Consider the following 19029-nt stretch of genomic DNA (forward strand, 5'->3'; position numbering starts at 1 on the left):
TATATATATATATATATATATATATATATATATATATATATATGGTATTGTGATGTGACGTTTTTCGTCCGTCACAAGGAAGACCCGACCGAACAGCGCAACTCTGGCGTCCTGGGTTCCACTTTTTAGAAGGCGGATGTATCTGCGCACTCTTGTAACATTATTTCATCGATTTCACGTTTGTTTTGTTTTATTTGTCCAACGGATTTTCTGCATCATTTGTCATTTTTTCGTACATTATCGTATCACGAGTTTGCAGAATTGATGACCTCCTTACGATCTTATGAATTTTGCGTCGTCTCACCGAACCATAGATGAAGAGAGAAGACAATTATAATAGAACTGAAAATCGGAAGAGAAGAAATGGAGGACGGATTGGGCGTCCAGCATCTTACAAGATGAGTAGCACACAGGTGATATCGCTCCGCATTTTTATATATATTATTTTATATTATTTATATTATTTTATAGATATTTTTGCTTTAGTCCGAAACATATTCTATCACCACATATTATAGGCGCATGACGGCGGGATCGCGAAGCCAGCAGCCGGGGATGCCTTGGGTCATTCTACGCCCAAGTGTCGACGAGAGACCCCATGACGGAACTTGCGGAGTCCCTCTCCTGAAAGATCAACACCCAGAGTCAGAAGCGGAGACATCGACTACGGGGACGCCGACACCGAGATGCGAGTCTCTCGCAAAACCGAGATCCGGGAGTCTCCGAGACGATCGAAGGAAACGCTGCGACCCAGTCGAAGTCTGCGCGCTAGGACGCAGGATACGTGACATGATTCGCGCGGTTCGCGGAGCTTGCAGAATCTCGCACCAATTGGATGCGATAAGGAGTCTATCCTTTGTGGAGACAGCGATTACTGCGTGCTCTCGGAAAGATCAGCGCCCGGCACTTGTGCTGTGGCGAGCGAATAGCACAGAGGAAGGACGTAGGACCGAAAGAAGCCGAATAGCGAATCTAAGGTCTGACTGGAGGAGTGATCGGGGTGAGATGAACGTCAAGAGATGTAAGATCGCCAATTTCCGGGAGGTACGCGTCGTGTCGTTGTCGGATTTTGTGTGCGAGAGGCACGCAGAATTGTCGTGCGTCAGGTTTTTCGCGGTATTTGTGCCGCCTCCTATGTCGACTCGTTATGAGATTTTCGGGAGAATTACCTTCCGCCTAAGCCACAGCCTAGTCATTTCCGTTAAGTCTTGTCATACCGATTTGTCTTGATTGTATCGGAACTTTGTATCGTGGTGTCTGCGTGTTCTTTATTTATTTCCGACATTTTGTGAAATGGGCGAAGCCTCATGGATAAACACGAGGTCACACCATGTTTGCGAGGATACCATAACCATCTCCTATCTCGGCAATTAAAGCATCAAGTTATGTTTCGTGCGATTTGCGAAAAGTGTTTTTATGTGGTGTGAGCTCATGTCGTCGAGAGTTAGCATAATTAATACACACCACGTACAGCGCATCGGGGCATATATAAGGCTAAAATAACGCATTTCGGTTGCATATTGTTGTCGTAACCTTGTCATCGAGTACGAACGAGAGTCGGAGATTAATCAAATATATTTGTTATTTCTTATTGTTACTAATTACTGTGTGATTTTGCTGTCGCCCATTCGCTTCTCCACGAGATCCTCTATCCTCATCCGCGAACCGCCTCCTTTACCATTCCCGAGCTACCGGTTATGACGTTCGCAGTTTTGCAGAATATTGCGTGAAGAATATCCCGATTAATTTCGGTAGAGTGGTACGCTCACTCGTATCTGGCGCCCAATCTATCGTTTTCGAGATCTTATGTCGCCCCCAAGAATGATCACACTTTCTGTCGCGTTTCTTTTAAGGTCAGACGAATCCTCATATAAAGAAAGGAACTCTACCGAGTTGAGAGAAGATTAGCTGCGAGCGCGCGACGAAGTTGCACTACGCTCGTGAGTGCGGTTGCAATAAGTGTGCGTGCGTGCGTGCGTGCGTGCGTACGTGCGTGCGTGCGTGCGTGCGTGCGTGCGTGCGTGCGTGCGTGCGTGCGTGCGTGCGTGCGTGCGTGCGTGCGTGCGTGTGTGTGTGTGTGTGTGTGTGTGTGTGTAAATATATATATATATATATATTTGTACGAGGAAATAATAAAAGACATTACGAGGAATTTATTTTAACAAAGCATACATACAATAAATTCCTTGTAATGTCTTTTATTATTCCCTCGTACAAATATCCTGTCAGCATAGGTTCGCATACGATCCTGTCCCGAGTGAGAAGGATTAAGTTCCTTGATTCAAAATAGGATTTATGATCGCATGATTCTTGAAACTGAGTCATAGCCTCTTATCAAGACACTTGGCTTACGTTTCGGAATCACCTAGGTGCATTCGACTTGTTCCATCTCCTTCCATGCGGATGCGTGCGAGACAGTGTTTGCTCTAACGTCCTTCCACATTCCATCTTTCCTATTCCCTCTTTTTCTAAACCCATTTCCAGGGTTTGGATGTAACATATATCTTAAGTAGCAAAGTATCATCTATTTGACGTAATTAATTATTCATTCTTAACGAATCTGACGTCCTATCGTAACCATGGATTTGTTACAGCCACATAATGTCATATTTATCAACATCGAAAATACGTCATTATAAATGTTTGTAGAACTTCATGCTACACGAATCAAAATTATAAATAACGCAGTTATGCATATATTTCTTAATATTTTCGCAATAAAAATTTGAATGTGCATATTCAATAGATAATATACCTAAAATCAGTTTTGATATGCATGAACATGCCTATCAACTATGACATTAATTCATGTATTCTTCAATTAATCGATGATAGCGCAACACATCTTGATATCCAGTCTGCTAGCAGTCATGTTATGTCAAAGACATTCCTAGCATGGATCCGAGTTCAAACATTGTAATCATTTACACATAAGCACACATTGTATTCATGTCAAATAAATAAAGAATTCATCACAAGTCAATGAGATTATATTACGATGATATATCTCATTTAATTATAAGGCTGACTGTATTAGAATCCTTACAGATAGAGAGAGAGAGAGAGAGAGAAAGAGAGATGCTTTAAATTTAAAAAAAAGAACCGTTCCACTAGCATGAATAATAAGCAACAAATGCAAATTCTGCTCATTCATATTATTCATAAATTTTGTAGGAATAGCAAAATGCGAATCTAAAATCATAAATATAGCACTAACTTTTAAATATTATAATGCATATTATTATTATTATTATTATTATTATTATTATTATTATTATTATTATTATTATTACATTATATACTAATATTGTACAATTTATATTTTAATCCTGCTTACAAGAGTTGTATCAACTATATCTTATAAACATTGATATACAATTATATTTTTGATAAATTAAGACTGCTGATATTTGTGTTGTATGACAAATTTTTCAAGCCTGCTGATTGAGACAAAGAGGTTTTCAGATCTCTATTCTGCAGCATCAACATGCTTAAAAAATTTGTCATATATGAAATATTAAACTAACAATCGAGTGACAAATGACGAATGATGATAAATGACAATTTGATGAAATTTACAAAATGATCGATAATTTTATAAATCTTTGGAAAAACCAATATCTTGCTACTTTGCTTTTGTACAAGTTTTTTCTTTTAACTCCCAACAAGATTCCCAAAATTCTTTAAGTCTATTGTCTCTATTGGAACAAAAGTGTCGAAAATCCTGTATGATTTTCTTCTGGAAAAATTCATCGCCTGCCGAAAGAGATAATGATTTCCACTTACGACTTACCATATGATTCCAAGACCATAAAAAGCCCATCTAAAATTAATAACAATTATAATTTTTATTAGGCAATTTGATTGCTAGATTTTTTGTACATTTAATGTTAAGTGTTTAAAAAATATATGCTGTTGAAAAAAAATGTAATATAAATCTAAAATCTATTTGATTAATTCTCTTCATACTTCATTCAAAAAAAATATATTGTATTATTAAATTTAATTCTTATTACACCAATAATTATTAATTCATGAAAATTTAAATAATCGTTCAAGTATACGATAAGATTACTTACTTTCCTATCTGTGTTATGGTCATCCTTTTTTCCACCAACATGTCTAGTAATGTACGCTTCGTGCGGACTAGACTGATCCGGATGAACCGGATATCTTTTCTGTCCTGTATTTCGCCGCACGACATTGGTAGCAGTTCGCGGACGCGGCCGAGTATTCGTGCTGGATGGCACTAATATAAATGCATTGCCAGTGATGTGAACGTACTGACGATCATTTTCGGTATTTTCGACTAAGCACGACATAAAGCCAAATCTCTGCAGAATTGCTTCTTGGAACAAAAATAGTCTTTGCGCATAGGTATCTTCTCGGAATTCTGCAAATTTGTATTTATTAGCTTTATCAAATAGAACAATTTGTTTTTTAATAAAACTAATAATAAAATCAAATTAATTTAGAACAAACCTTCAAAGAGGTGCCGCTTATTTATCATTAAGCATTCCGTATCAAGTGGTATAAAAATAGGTCCTCTGAGAGGATCGCTCTTCAGAGTATATGGTAGCGCCAACAAATCGCTGGGAATTGGTACCATCTGTATCCCGCACATTTGAGCTTTGCGTTGCCAAACGAATATCTTACAGCCAAATATATTGATTATTAGCATTGATTCTCATATTCTAAAAAAATTATAAAAGAGGAGATAGATTGATTTACCAGATCAGCCACTATACTGCCCGATGATGCTACCCATTGTACTACGAGTTCGTAAGAATTATCCACTTTATAAATAGATTGATATCGTAAATGACCCCACTCGATCCTGTCACTTTTATTATTGATATCAATATCCAAATGAGTGTGTTTATACAATGGCACTGAAAGAGAACAAATTATACAAGTAATTCGTGTTTGATGTATGTCTATACTTCATTGATCAAATCTTGACAATTATTTTACAAATATTTTCTTTTATATATATATGATTGAAATTCATTAAAAATTAAAGATTAACTTTTTTTTTAAGATATTTGTGATGTAACATGAAAGTGAAGACATACACATAAATCATATATTGAATATTTTTAATGTTACCTGTCCAATTTCTATCATCCATTGATTCAGTTAAATCGATATCATCTCTCAGAAAAGATGGAACATTGGATTCATCAATAGTGTCGCAACTAGGAATTGTGGATACTGTGGACACTGTTGTTGAAGATGTTGGTTCACACCATCCTTTCGATGGTCTCATCTCTATTTCTACCCATTCATTCTCAAAACTCTGCAAATTCCCGAGCGGAGCGGAATAGTCTGCGGCTATTATATAAAAAATGCAATTAAATTGCGAAACGTTGACAATTCGATCGCATTTACCTTTTTGATTTTCTTTATCCTGCACGATATGATATAAATAAAATCCGAGGACAAAGGGTTGTGAGAAGTCACCGGATGCATGACATATCAATTTGTCTTGAATCATTCCCTGCACAAAAAAGATAAATTATTTTTTATGCATAATTTGGAGACATGACAGTATCTCGGCACTAAAACAAGCGAAAAGTCAACACTGCCGTATTCCTTTACGCGAGTTGGCGAGTTGCGGCAGATCTGGAGACATGTAGGTTCTCAGTAATGGACAGATGAAATTCTATATACAAGACTTGGCCGAATAACATGTAAAAGCGGGCATGACGTAATTCCTTATAAAAAAGTAAATTCCTTACAAAAAATATAAAATAAAATTTTTCGATTTTCTGTTTAGTTTTCGAGAAAATCGAGTTTGAAAATCTGCTGCATACAGCGGTTGCATATGCGGCTAAGCTTCGTCAAACGACATATAACGACATATAACGACATATAACGCATATAGTGTTTATAAACAATATTTACACGGAATGTAAAAGCTATTAGGTTTAAGGAAAAACACAAAGAAAATTTTTAATGAACAAAATTTTATTTTATCAATTATATATAGTATTGCTGGAACTGTTGTCCTTATTATCGAACTGCCCACCTAATTATCGATGCCTGAACCCTCGGCAACGTTGTTTATAAACATTATATACGTTATATCACTCAACGAATCGTAGTTTAGCCGTATAATAGTACGGCGGATATTCAAACTCAATTTTCTCAAAAATTAAGCAGAAAATCGAAAAATTTTATTCTATATTTTTTTTTATCTTAACAATAAATATGTAGTTTAGGGGAACCTTTTCCCCCTCCCCATCAATGATCTTGATCTTGACATATATTGTCAAAGTCTTGAGCCTGAGTGATCTTGAGAAAGTTTTAACCGTCGAATATCACTCGTTAAAAAGTTATAAACAAAAGAAGTTTAAGAAATAACGTCTTTCTGCTATATAAAATAAAAATTTTGAGTCCTACCCTATCTCCCTTTCTGCTTGGGAGGCGCACGACTTTCATCTATATTTTCTATAAAAATCGTGCACCCTCAAACAGGGAGGAAAGTGAGATGGGAGTCGCTTCAGGTGAAAATCATGCGTCCCCAAGCAGGAGGGGGAAGACGGAGTAGAAGTCACTTCAGATGAAAGTCATGCACCCCTAAACAGGAGGGGAGATGAAGTGGAAGCTTTAGGTGAAAGTCGTGCGCCTCCCAAATAGAGGGGAGAGACCATAGACATATAATAATAAGAATAAACTGAATGTGAAGTTTGAAACGTGAAGATTAGATAGAAAAGGACGGATGCCGTGTGCTTTCTTTTTGTGTGCTTTCTTTAGGAACGAATTGGGAAGGAGAGGGGGGAGAAGTAAGCTGTGAATATATTGATCTCTGTCTAATATCTGCTCTCTGTCCTTTTTTATCCTGATCTTTATGCCAAAGTAGAGAACACGCTCGGTCTACTCTTATTATGTATATATCTATGGAGGAGATGAAGTGGAAATCGCTTCAGGTGAAAGTCGTGCGCCCCCTAAACAGGTGGGGAAAGAATCGCTTCGCACAAAAAGTTGTAAAATATACTTTAAAGCAGAAAATTTCTGTTTTATATGGTGGAAAAGAGATATTATATATGTTATTTCTTAAACTTCTTTTGTTTATAATTTTTTAACGAGTGATGTCCGACAGTTAAAACTTTCTTAAAATCACTCAGGATGACCTTGACAACATATGTCAAGATTAAAGTCATTAGGTGGGCTCCCCTAAACTATATATTTACTTTACTTTTTTATAAAAAAATCATCAAAAATCGTGCCCGCTTTTACATATTATTCGGCCGGATTCTGTATATACGCTCAATCGATAGCTACCGCTCGGGTTGTATAATGAAAGTGCTTTTATTTTTTTCTGCGTGTCCTATGAGCGGAGATATTGCGACGCAAACCTCTAAATCTCTAAATTCTATCATTATTTTAAGAAATGTCGTCATTATATCAGAAGGCACAATAGTGTCTCGGCGCTAAAGCAAGTAAGGTGAACTTTTGAAAATGTCAAACGCCCGATTCCCGTCATGAATTTTAGCAGAAATATTCTAAATGATGTTAAATGACTGCTCTTAAATGGATTTTCACCGACACGAAGATTTATTGCCAAAAATGTTTGAATGACGTTATAGAAGTTTGTACTTATTATTTCTAATATATTACATTTCTAGTTTATTGTGATTATATAGCAGTTGGGCACGGGGGAGATACAGAAGGAAAATATAATAATAATCTCATCCTCCCCCCTGCTTAGCGATGCATGATTTTCACGCGAAGCGACTCCTCCCCCCATCTCTCTCCTTGTTTAGGGACGCGAAACTTCAACGCGAAGCGACTTTCACTCCACCTCCCCACTGCTTCAGGGGCGTTCGACTTTCCACGCAAAGTTTCATCTCAGTTTCATCTCACCACCATCATCATCCCTCATCCCTCCTCTAGGGGCACACGAAAGTGGGATAGATCTTTTTGAAGATCCAGGTCAAAGTCTTTCAGAAGTGATTTAGAGTGAGCTGTGTAAAGATAATCCATTCAGGTGATATATAATACTATTATTTAAACATTTTTGGCATAAATTTTCTTATCGGAGAAAATCCATTTAAAGGCATTCATTTGATGTCATTTAAAGTATTTTTTTTACAAAAATTCATGAAAGTCGAAGGTTTAGCGTTTAGTTTACGGAAGTTTATTCGCCAAGTATCTGGAGACGCGATAGTGTGTCGGTGTTAAGACATAGTATTATTGACATCATCGATCAGCAGAATGTCTGGCGGCTGCAATGTCTGGCGCCAGATAGCGCGAAAGACGCTGATCAGATACCTGTCCGTTCGAGTTGTGACGTTAGCGATTAGAAGCTCGCAGCTGGTGTGCGCGGCTTGCCAGACAGTTCCCACTCCTCGTGCATCAAGCTATCGATGGGTGCGTTCCGAATTATGCAGCGCAGATATACATGATGTATCGTTTTATTCTTCTTTATTATTTGATAAACAACAAGGACAAATGATACATTATGCGTAATTCAGAACGCATCCAATGATGAATATTCGGCACTTTAGAAATTAATTATCTCGATTGCGAAAATTAAGGAATAGTCAAGAACTAAGCCACCGACGAGATATTATTAAAAACTACCGGCCCTGGGCAAATTTTCGTGACTATTAATGGGGCCCACGGAAGCACGGAGATAATTAAAGAACGATGATTACCAATAATTAATAAAAATTTATGATTATTAGCACAAATATTCCGTATAAATAAATATTGCATATTTTTAATACTATAATATATATTGCCTAAAAATTACAATTTTTTTCTCTGCAGTTATCATTTCTATTAATAATCAAATATTCTTTTCTTATCTCAAATGATAACATTAAAATCACAGTTTTAAATAAAAATCGAGTATTATTAAGTTTTAAACATATATACATGTCTACGAAACTAATAAATCATAAAATTAGTACCGTATTAATTTCTTATTCTTACTCACATAGCAATATTTTTTCTCAGGATAATTTGATTAGATTGATTCCATTCTGATCCAAAATTAAATTTAAATCATCCATATAATTAGCTTAAGACATTTATAATTATCATTATACTGATATAAAACGTTCCTAGAATATCCTATTTTGATTCGAAAAAATTTTGATCATTATATTGATAAATTGCATTTTTCTACTTTCGACACATGTACGTCATATACATTTACGTATTTTACGTATATAGAGACATATCTTTGCAATTGTTAATTTTTTTAAATGTATACATAAATATCTCAGACATACTGAAAACTATCCTTTGTTTCGGGAAGAATTTAATTACATTAATTTTTTTATGTTATTAATTTGACAATTGCAGCTATAGCTTATTTTGTTTTTTATTGTGCATAATTTATTTTTAGGTATATAGTTATTTATTAATTGACAAAGCAAAAGGAATTTTCGGTATATTTTACAAAATCAGTTTTACCGATTGTAAGTACTAAAATGAATCAAAGTCACTATTATCGAATTTAGAATTTAAAAAGTCTATACTATCGACCTCGATCAAGTTCGGTAATCAGTTTAGCATCCCCTTAAGCCTTCCGACGCATTCAATCATGTATTCAATCGGTTCATGTATTCAATCGGAATTTTTCTTATTTGTTGTCTGACATACAGAAGTAGCTCTGTGCAAAAGGAGAAATAGTCATTTTAAAAAAATCACTCCGGAAATGTTCTAAATTTCAATTAGCTATTTTCTAATTATGCAAAAATATGTAAAGATGTACAATGTGAACAATGTGCGTAATGTTATATTATTATATGTGTGCAAGTTGAGATTAACTATTATGATAATATTCAAATTGTAAACTGCATTAGATAATAAAATTCTTCTAAATTTTTACCTTCATAATATTAATACCATGTTCGATCTCCATGCCTCCTTCTACATGGTTATTTAACCATTGGATTGCATCGGCGCTAACAAATGTTTGACTAGGAAGCGAGGGATGTTGTGTTAAGAAACCAACACCAGTTTGAGGATGTTTCATGGCTTCCAAAATTTCCACGTTTGTTGCATTACTTTTTATCTTGGTTAGCTCCTGGTTTGCACTATAAATAATTATATAATAAAAAATTATCATATAACAATAATAATTAAAAGGGTTCTCTATTTTAAAAACTATAACAACAAAGAAATTCAAGCCACAATTATATGTCACGGATAATGATTTGCAGATCAAATTTTTCATGTTCTAATTAATATATCCAAAACTTCTCACGCACATTCTCGATCCGTTAGGATATGTCGCCTTATATTATTCTTTCATTAAATTGGTTGAAGTTTTTGCATCTGTATGTATTTTTTTTATTATTTTTTTTTCTTTATTTGATTAGATACCGCTACAATTTCGGTAATCTAAAAGCGACTTATTTTTTATGAACTGATAAAACAATCAATGAGAGAAGCTCCGCACAAATCTTAAGAGTTTAGTCAAATAGCTTTAAATTTTAATATTTTGTAACTTATGTTAAGCTGATTAAAATTCTTCACGAGTACAAACTCCAAATGTCTTATTTTTGCTCTAGGACCTTTGGAGAAAGTCTTTACATTTTATATGAAAAAGTATAAACAATCGAAATAAATCTTTTTTACTACACTTGTACATGTACCAATGATATGTTTATGATTTTAATTTTGTGTCCGTTTTCGAAATTACCCGGAATAAACGACATGGATGCGATGAGTCTTTATTCCTTTGAGATGCTTAATTATATGAATGCCCTTGTTTCTCATACATAGCTTACTTGATTTTCTTGACTCTTCTTTTTGGAAATCCATACTTTTTGAAATTAGAAAGTAAGGCTTTCTTCCAGAATATCTTATATCATAATAATATTTTTCGAAATATTAAAAAATTGATATTTTTTTCGTGATGTTATATCTGACAGTTTTTTCTGTATATATGTGTTACTAGGCCTGGTGTCCGGTTGCACATTTTGATCGATTTTGCTCACTATCATTCTCTTTTTGTTTTATCAGCATTTATATTGCGCGTAAAAACATAGATCGAGTTCAGCAATCTAGGCGATCTGCATGTGGAACTTCCACACATATCGAGCTACAGCTAACCTAAATTTTAATGAGTAAAGATATATTTTTACGAGTCGTTCAAAATCCGCCGTTTCTGCTAATCGAGCGTATGAATTTACAAATAACATTCGACGAACTACATTCGCAATAAAGAAATGAAGAATAGCAAAAAAAGTATTCGGGTATTTTATTCATTTTTGTTTGTTATTGTATAATTATTATAAATGTAGGTACTATATTATTATAAGTGTAGTATTATACTATAAGTGTAATTTTTGTTTATTATTGTATAGGGTCTTTCAATAAGGATGTTCGAAATTGTTAGATCATAGTAGCCATGTTGTTAAAGTGACATCTGTCAATTTGTTGTGAATTGTTTAGTAGTGTATGGCAAATCACCATGGAAGGTCATAGTGTTGAGCAATGTGTGCAAATCATAAAATTTTATTATAAAAATCAATGCGTTCGAGAAACGTTCCGCGCATTACGTGATTTTTATCCTCGCCACAACGTCCTGCCGAGTCGACTATTCGACGTTTGGTGGCCAAATTCGAGTCAATCGGTTCGATAAATAATCACCAACACCAGTATGTCGCCGAAAGGCAAGGTCTGCTGAAAACATCGCTGCTGTGCGTGAGAGTGTACGGAAAACCCGAGGTCAATTTCTCGTCGTTCACAAGAACTTGGCCTTTCTGCGACTTTAACTTGGCGAATTTTGCGTCGGGACTTGGGTCTGCACTCCTATAAAATTCAACTCAGGAACTTAAGGTAAACGACTATAGACCCAGGAACTTAAGGTAAACCACTATAGACAACGCCGTGTGTTCACTGATTGGGTTCTGGAGCAATTAGAAATTAATCCAAATTTCACCAAACAAATCATCTTTAACGATGAGACTCATTTTTGGATGAATGGATATGTGAACAAAATTGTCGAATTTGGGACGATACCAATCCACGCGAGATACACCAAATTCATCCCGAGAAAGTCATTGTTTGGTGCGGATTTTGGTCTGGCGGAATCGGTCCGTACTTCTTCCAAAACGAAGCAGGCGTTGCCATAACCATCAACGGCGAGCGCTACAGATCGATGATAAGCAACTTCTTGTAGCCTGGATGATATGGACAATCGACAATATATGGTTTCAACCGGATGGTGCTACGTGCCACACACCGCATGATGGACATTCTGCACGAGCGATTTGAGGACATGGTTATCTCGCGCAGCGGCGACGTGAACTGGCCACCGAGATCGTGCGATTTAACGCCTTTAGACTTCTTTCTTTGGGGCTATCTTAAATCGCAGGTCTATACGAATAAACCGCAAACAATTGATGTTCTCAAAGTCAACATAACAAACGCCATCCAGCAAATTCAGCCAGATTTATGCGAGAAAGTCATCGAAAATTGGACCGTCCGAATACGTGTCATCAAGCGAAGCCGCGGTGGATATTTGAGCGACGTTATATTGCATACTTAATGCCAAAATATTAAAATATTCTTTCAAATAAAAAAAAAATTGAGTGGATATCTCACACACAACTTGTTTTATTTACATTTAAAAATCGAGCGTCCTTATTGAAAGACCCTTTATATTACAAAGTTAGTGTAATTGTATTCTAGCGTTTTAACTTTTGTACTTTCTACAATTTGATTTATTATTTCTATCTTTAATTATACGAATTTTATTAAACGAATTTTATTAAGTTTTTTTGATTCTTATTAATCTTTTATATCTCGTTGTTAGATTTTAAATATGTAAATATGTAAATAGGAGATGTAATTTTACCATTGTCGGTCCCAGTTCAAATAAAAAGAAAAAAGGTATCTAGTCATTTATCATTATTTTTTAAATAACAGAACTTTTTCGTTGCTAATTATCAATATACACATTATAATCGACATAAATCGAATTTAAAAATATAAAATAATTCATAAGAAGGATTAGTTAGAAAGCAATAATTGATATATCATATTTTCAAGTTTTCATATTTTTTATAAGATTATTAATTTTTTTGTAATAAAATCCTAATGAAAAATATAATCTAATTAACGTTTTGCGATGCAATATTGTTCGCATTTTATCCAATTTGAAATTAATTTCTAAATCATTGAGGCATAACTGATTTTATATACAAATAAGGATTTTATTCACTTTAATTCAATGTATCAATTTTTCCTTAAATCTGGCATTATCATAATAATTATTTTTTGTTTCTAGAAAAAATACATAAGAAAATATAGAAATAAAACGATCTTGAATGGTCACGAAATCCTCGAAAAAATTGATACCCTCCTTTATTTAGACTATTTTTCCGAATAAAATCTTTCAAAGATCCTAGAGAAAAAAACTAAGGCATTTGGAGATTTGTACCCGTAAGGACTTTTAATCAGCTTGACATTGAGCTACAAAATTATTTGAAACAATTTGACCAAAATTTATTTCCCATAAGATTTGTGCGGAGTTTCTTTATGTATTTGCATCACTAAGGAGGATTTTAAAAAGATTCGAAACGTTTGGTTGGAATAAAGATAGCATGTCTTTAGCAAAGTAATAAATTTTTTATTTAAAAAATGTTTGTGCTCATTCGCGCTGTACTTTCATTTCTTGTTGTATTTTTTCATTATTTGTTATTGTATTTTTTTATATTATATAGATATTATAGATATATTTAATATAAAAATTACTACGAAGCTATCCAGAAGCTTCATTACTTATTTTAAATGCGAAACAAAATGAGAACTGTCTTCTTAAGTAAAAATCACAGTGAAAACAAATACCTCTTCGTCTCTCATAAATCTCTCATAAATTCTATAATTAAAGATTTGTTCTAAACTGATAAATCATTAATTGTAAGTATTAATAGTAATTAATGCAACTTAACCTCAAAGGTTTTATAATTAACTAAATGAATGATTCTGTATACAAATATCAATACTCTTAAATAAAGTATCAAATGCATGTTACTATACGCATTACCGTTAAATCAAATATTAAAGCAAATAATATCCTTGTACCTGTCGTCATTAACATCAAAATGATCCTGCTGTTGTTGCTCGAGTGATAATGGCAAAACAGCTTCACTGGCAGGTGATACACGTCCTCTGTCCATTACTTTAGAACCAGATCTGAATCACGTATAAAAATAGAGAACATTTATTAAGTTATTGTACTAGTGCGTAAAAAAATGCAGATTCTACGAAGCTATTTATATGTTAACGCTAAAACAAGCAAAAATATTTTATTTTATTATCAAATTTAAAAAATCTTTACAGAAACAATTCTCACGCTTTTTTATTAATTTGAATTGCAAAAGGAATAAGAGAGTGAGACCAACCTGTTTGGCACGTGGCGAGGAGTGTCGAGGCACGTGCGGGCAGCCGCAGCGGTATTCACTACATGCCTCTCCTGTACAGAGGAGCAACAACCCCGTCACTCCCTCACTCACTACCAAAATATTCTAAATGGTTACATAAAGCATACATACAGATGCTGTTAAATTTAAGCTTTGGCATCTCATTTGTCCTCAGTACGTTGTGTATGTATGCTTTCTGAACCAGGCATTAATCAGACAAACAGAAAAAGATGAAAGAAGCTGAAAGGTACAGAAACTATGTGGGGGATCTATTTAAACTCTCTCGCTTTCTTCCTAATGCGTCGCATCTGTTCCATATTGAGTAACATCGGGAGGATATTAATCAAAGTGTCGCGACGGTTGTTAGCAAAGCCCAAGATGAACAAAAAATGCGGGACAAGAATAATTTGTTACAGTATAGTATGTAATATGCAAAGACATTCAAAAATACTATATAAAAATCACGCAAAATAAAAAAAGACATGCACGATAGTGCGGTTGAAAACGTTGTATGCAATGTTTATGTCAGATGTACCGGTGCATCCTTTTTTTAATTGTGTTTCTGAAGCAAGAGTATGCAACAATCATCAAAAGCGTTAAACTGAAAAGAAATTGATTTAATATACGGAATATATACCCATACACATTATAAAACACTAATAAAGCATCAAAGAATAATTTAGTGATCATGTTATGTTCATGCTTCATATTATCATCATGTGCATTTTAGCATTAACTGTCTCCACGTGAAAAAAATCACGTCATGTAGTTGCATGATGAAATCATGTAATTAAAACATGTAAATTATGTAAGGGATTGTTCCAAATCAGTATATAATTTTTTTTAATTACGTAATTTAAAAAGTCACATGATAATATATATTCTTTTTTCCTCTATTTCTATCATTCAATTCTTTAAAATTCGATAACTATAAAATCACATAATAAAATTATTTTTAATATGTAATTATTTCTAATATGTAATTTTTCAAATTACGTCATTTTCAAAAATCATGTATTGATTTGGAACAATTCGTTATGTGATTTACACGTTTTAATTACATAATTTCAGATAACGTTATGACATGATTTTTTTCAGGGATTGTTCTTTAATTCTTCATTTAAATCAAATATATTTCTTGTACTGGAGTTACTATAAGTAAATCCTACTTAACAAAATGCACACTGAAAATATGTAGCATTAGTAAAATAATGTATGTTTCGCAAAATCAATAAGCCATATAATGTGATGCAAAAGTATCCCGCTCCAGCGGATACTCATAATAAACCAAGCAAGAATGAAAATTATTGACACACCAATTTGAAATAGTCCACTGAAAAAAAAAGAACAAAAGAGGAATCCGCAAAACTATGCAGTTAAAGATTGCAAAGCAACAATGCTGAAATCATCAAGGTAAACATATTCAAACCTTGGTCTCGGTTTCTCTGGCAGACGGTTGCTCCCGAGTCGCTCCCTGAAAGGAGAGCTGCCAACTAGATTGGTCTGGAAAGTATGATGATATGTAAGAGTAATTGTGAATGATAATGATCAAGCTGATGATATCGTGAACATGTATATGTAACTAAAATGCGATATTCAACATTAAAAAGTATTGCTCTTATACAAAATATTAAATCGTGTATGTGTATACATTATACAATATATAGATATACATACAAAGTGGTCCATTTTAATCCATTCAGTCAATATCTCTAAATCCTTAAGTTTAAGGCAAAATTGTTTCAGATAAAAACAGATAAAAATTGCTCAGTTACCAGAGGGAAAGATGGTGATCTTAATTAATCTTGAAAAGATGTCCTTAACGTCAAGTCAAGATTATTTAAAATTTCTTAGATGCAATATAGTTTTTTTTTTTACATAACTCTTTAACATAATTCTTCTAATTATTCTGCATATAAAAGTATTAAGATCCTTGAGCAAAGCCTACGGAGACAGATTTCGAGTAGAGCCTGCTATCAATTTTTTATTGCAGAAAAGCAATAAATTGTATACAAAGTTTGTACTATCAGACATTGTCAGCAAACTGCTGTCAAAAATATGACAAAGCTTGCTAATACTGTACTAGCAAATTGATGACAGAAACCGAACAGAATCTATTGACATAACAGCAAATTCAGAACAAAAACCTAGTAAGATCTCATTTTCATATACGGCATCGATGGACTTGCTTCTTGTAAAAAGAAATTATCCAGGAATCCTATGAAAATTAGTGTAAATCGAATAGACAAATATCTTAAAGATTCCAAAGCTCTTTCGGAATGTGCTTTCTGAATCTGCAAATATTTTTTTGATTATTTTATAACTTTCTCATGTGTATTTTTTAAATGTGAAGCTAATCAATAATATTTTAGCAATAAAAACTATATTGATTGTTTCCAATTTTTACATCAGTGTATATAAATATATAATTATATATTATATATTTATATATAATTATATATAACAATAAATATGTTAAACAAGGAGTCTCTCTCCTTAAAATAATAAAAAACGAACTAAATCTGGGTTAATGAGAGTCAGCGCGAAGAGAGCGGCGCAATAAAATTTTTACAAATTTTTAATAAATAAATTTGTCATTTAACAGATAAATCCATACAAAGCGTTGATATCATCTTTATTTGAAATCTTGAAACACCTTGAACGTTTCGATTCTCTTTGGAATTTTCATCAGCAATCTTCTTAATCCATACTAGATTTCACGAATAGTTAGATTGAAGGTAGAGTCACTCGCAAATTGCCAAAACTGTAGTGTAATCTATTTAAATTTATATACTTAAGATATTTAAATTCAACCAATAAAGTAATAAGTAATTCACCCACACGATCAATCTCATCATGAAACTTTGGATGATATATTAATATTTACAACTAATCACATTTTATGATACATTTTATGTAGATTTGTTTGAATTCCGTCCAAGCCATTTGGAGTAACGAATATGTCTAACGAAACGTTTAAATTGACAAAGGTCGATAGAAAACAATAGTCATAATAAATATAAAATATAAGGATAGTACATTCGTATTAGGTTGCTGATTTTAATATATATAATGTATGTAACATATTTAACATATATAATGTCATATCATAGATATAATAAATATAAGAATAGAAAATTATTGTAATAATTTAAAATATAATTTAATATTACAGAGTTAAAGAAGTCAAAAAGAAAATCTAGAATAAGTCAAAATTTAACGTGTCGCATTAACATTATACATAAAATTACATAGTAATTTATAATCACTCATTGTAAAAGTTACAAATATAAATTAATAAATGAATTAGTGAGTTAAAAAGAAAATCTAAACAACAAATCAAAATTTTAAATGTCGCATTAATATTATGCATAAAATTATGAAGTAAATTTATTATCACTCAATCTTAAAATATAAATTATATCTAAATTATATAAATTATATATTATATAAATTTATATAAAATATAAATTATTCAACATATGCATAACCATGATGTAGTTCATCTATATCAAACCGAAAGTAAAATCATTTTTTTACATGTGTATAGATATTTTCTCAGATATTAACCGTTCATTTAATGTTCTTTCTGAATCAAGTATTTTGACGTTCTCCCAATTCGTGATTGTATTCCAATCTGTGATCCGTGATAACAGATTGGCTATTTGTATTCCAATTTATGTGATTGCGATGTTCTACAATTCTTGTACTTAATTTCCTACTTATTTGATCTAATAAATATCTGTTTGATCTCATAAATTGTATCGCAATTTTTATACTCAATTTTATATACATTTTTGTTCGAATTCTTTGGGAGAACATCTTTTTTTATACTTTTATAAATTTATTTAATTTATTGTTACTTTACTAAAAAATGCTTTTAGATTTTAATGGTTTTATGTTTTATGTTTTAAATGGTTTCAGGTTTTCGTTTCTACAAATAATTATAAATTTTTCCACATTTGTCGAATTATAGTATCAAAAATCAAAGAACCTTTTCTATACTATTATTGTATTATTAGAAATATCTAATTCAGTCTCCATAGAATTGCGTTTAAAGAATAAATATTTTAATCTTGCGAAAATTGTTTCAAAAATAAATTCCACCAGATAATCACTTTTTAATAATGTGTTAATTATGAGTTTAAAGTTTTTTTGATGGAATGTAAGATCTGAAAATAGTATTGCTCTGTCATGCTCATCACTATGTCTTTTTTTTTAGCCATAAGGTATACAGATAAATAATTTCAAGTCTCATATCTATCTGAAAAGATTGATTTGTGATACCAGTCAAATTCTAAATAAATAACCGTTTTCATAATCGTTTTTGATGATCGTTATGTCTAGGAAATTATATATAACCGTTTATATATGTATGCAAAATTTCTTATAAGAAACCAGATCAATTTAAATGAAAATGACAGATCTTGCTGATTTTTGCTGCCGTCAGATTATATCAGGAGGCTCTGCTTGGTTTTTGCATGATGGAATTAGACAAGGTGTTGTATTGCGCATAAATATAGCGGCACAACCAATTAAAAATCGCCCCTAAATGCTAGTATAACTTTCATAAAAAAATTTAAAAAATTAAATCATATAATATATATATATATATATATATATATATATATATATA

At 32.7% G+C, this 19029-nt stretch overlaps 1 protein-coding gene across 1 annotated transcript in view; it reads right to left on the reverse strand.

Annotated features, from left to right (window-relative positions):
• Positions 1–3625: 3625 nt before the first annotated feature.
• The window catches only part of LOC105626681 (DEP domain-containing protein 5), a 71705-nt gene continuing 56301 nt past the window's right edge, over positions 3626–19029 (reverse strand). The window contains exons 16-24 of the mRNA XM_012207976.1: positions 15823–15896; positions 14056–14166; positions 9848–10055; positions 5392–5500; positions 5110–5334; positions 4732–4892; positions 4483–4651; positions 4080–4393; positions 3626–3823 (exon numbers count right to left, since the gene is read on the reverse strand). Coding sequence (XP_012063366.1) covers positions 3626–3823; positions 4080–4393; positions 4483–4651; positions 4732–4892; positions 5110–5334; positions 5392–5500; positions 9848–10055; positions 14056–14166; positions 15823–15896 — 1569 coding nt within the window. The remainder of the gene's footprint in view (positions 3824–4079; positions 4394–4482; positions 4652–4731; positions 4893–5109; positions 5335–5391; positions 5501–9847; positions 10056–14055; positions 14167–15822; positions 15897–19029) is intronic.

Source organism: Atta cephalotes (assembly GCF_000143395.1).
Source record: "Atta cephalotes unplaced genomic scaffold scaffold00006, whole genome shotgun sequence".
Lineage (NCBI taxonomy): Eukaryota > Metazoa > Arthropoda > Insecta > Hymenoptera > Formicidae > Atta > Atta cephalotes.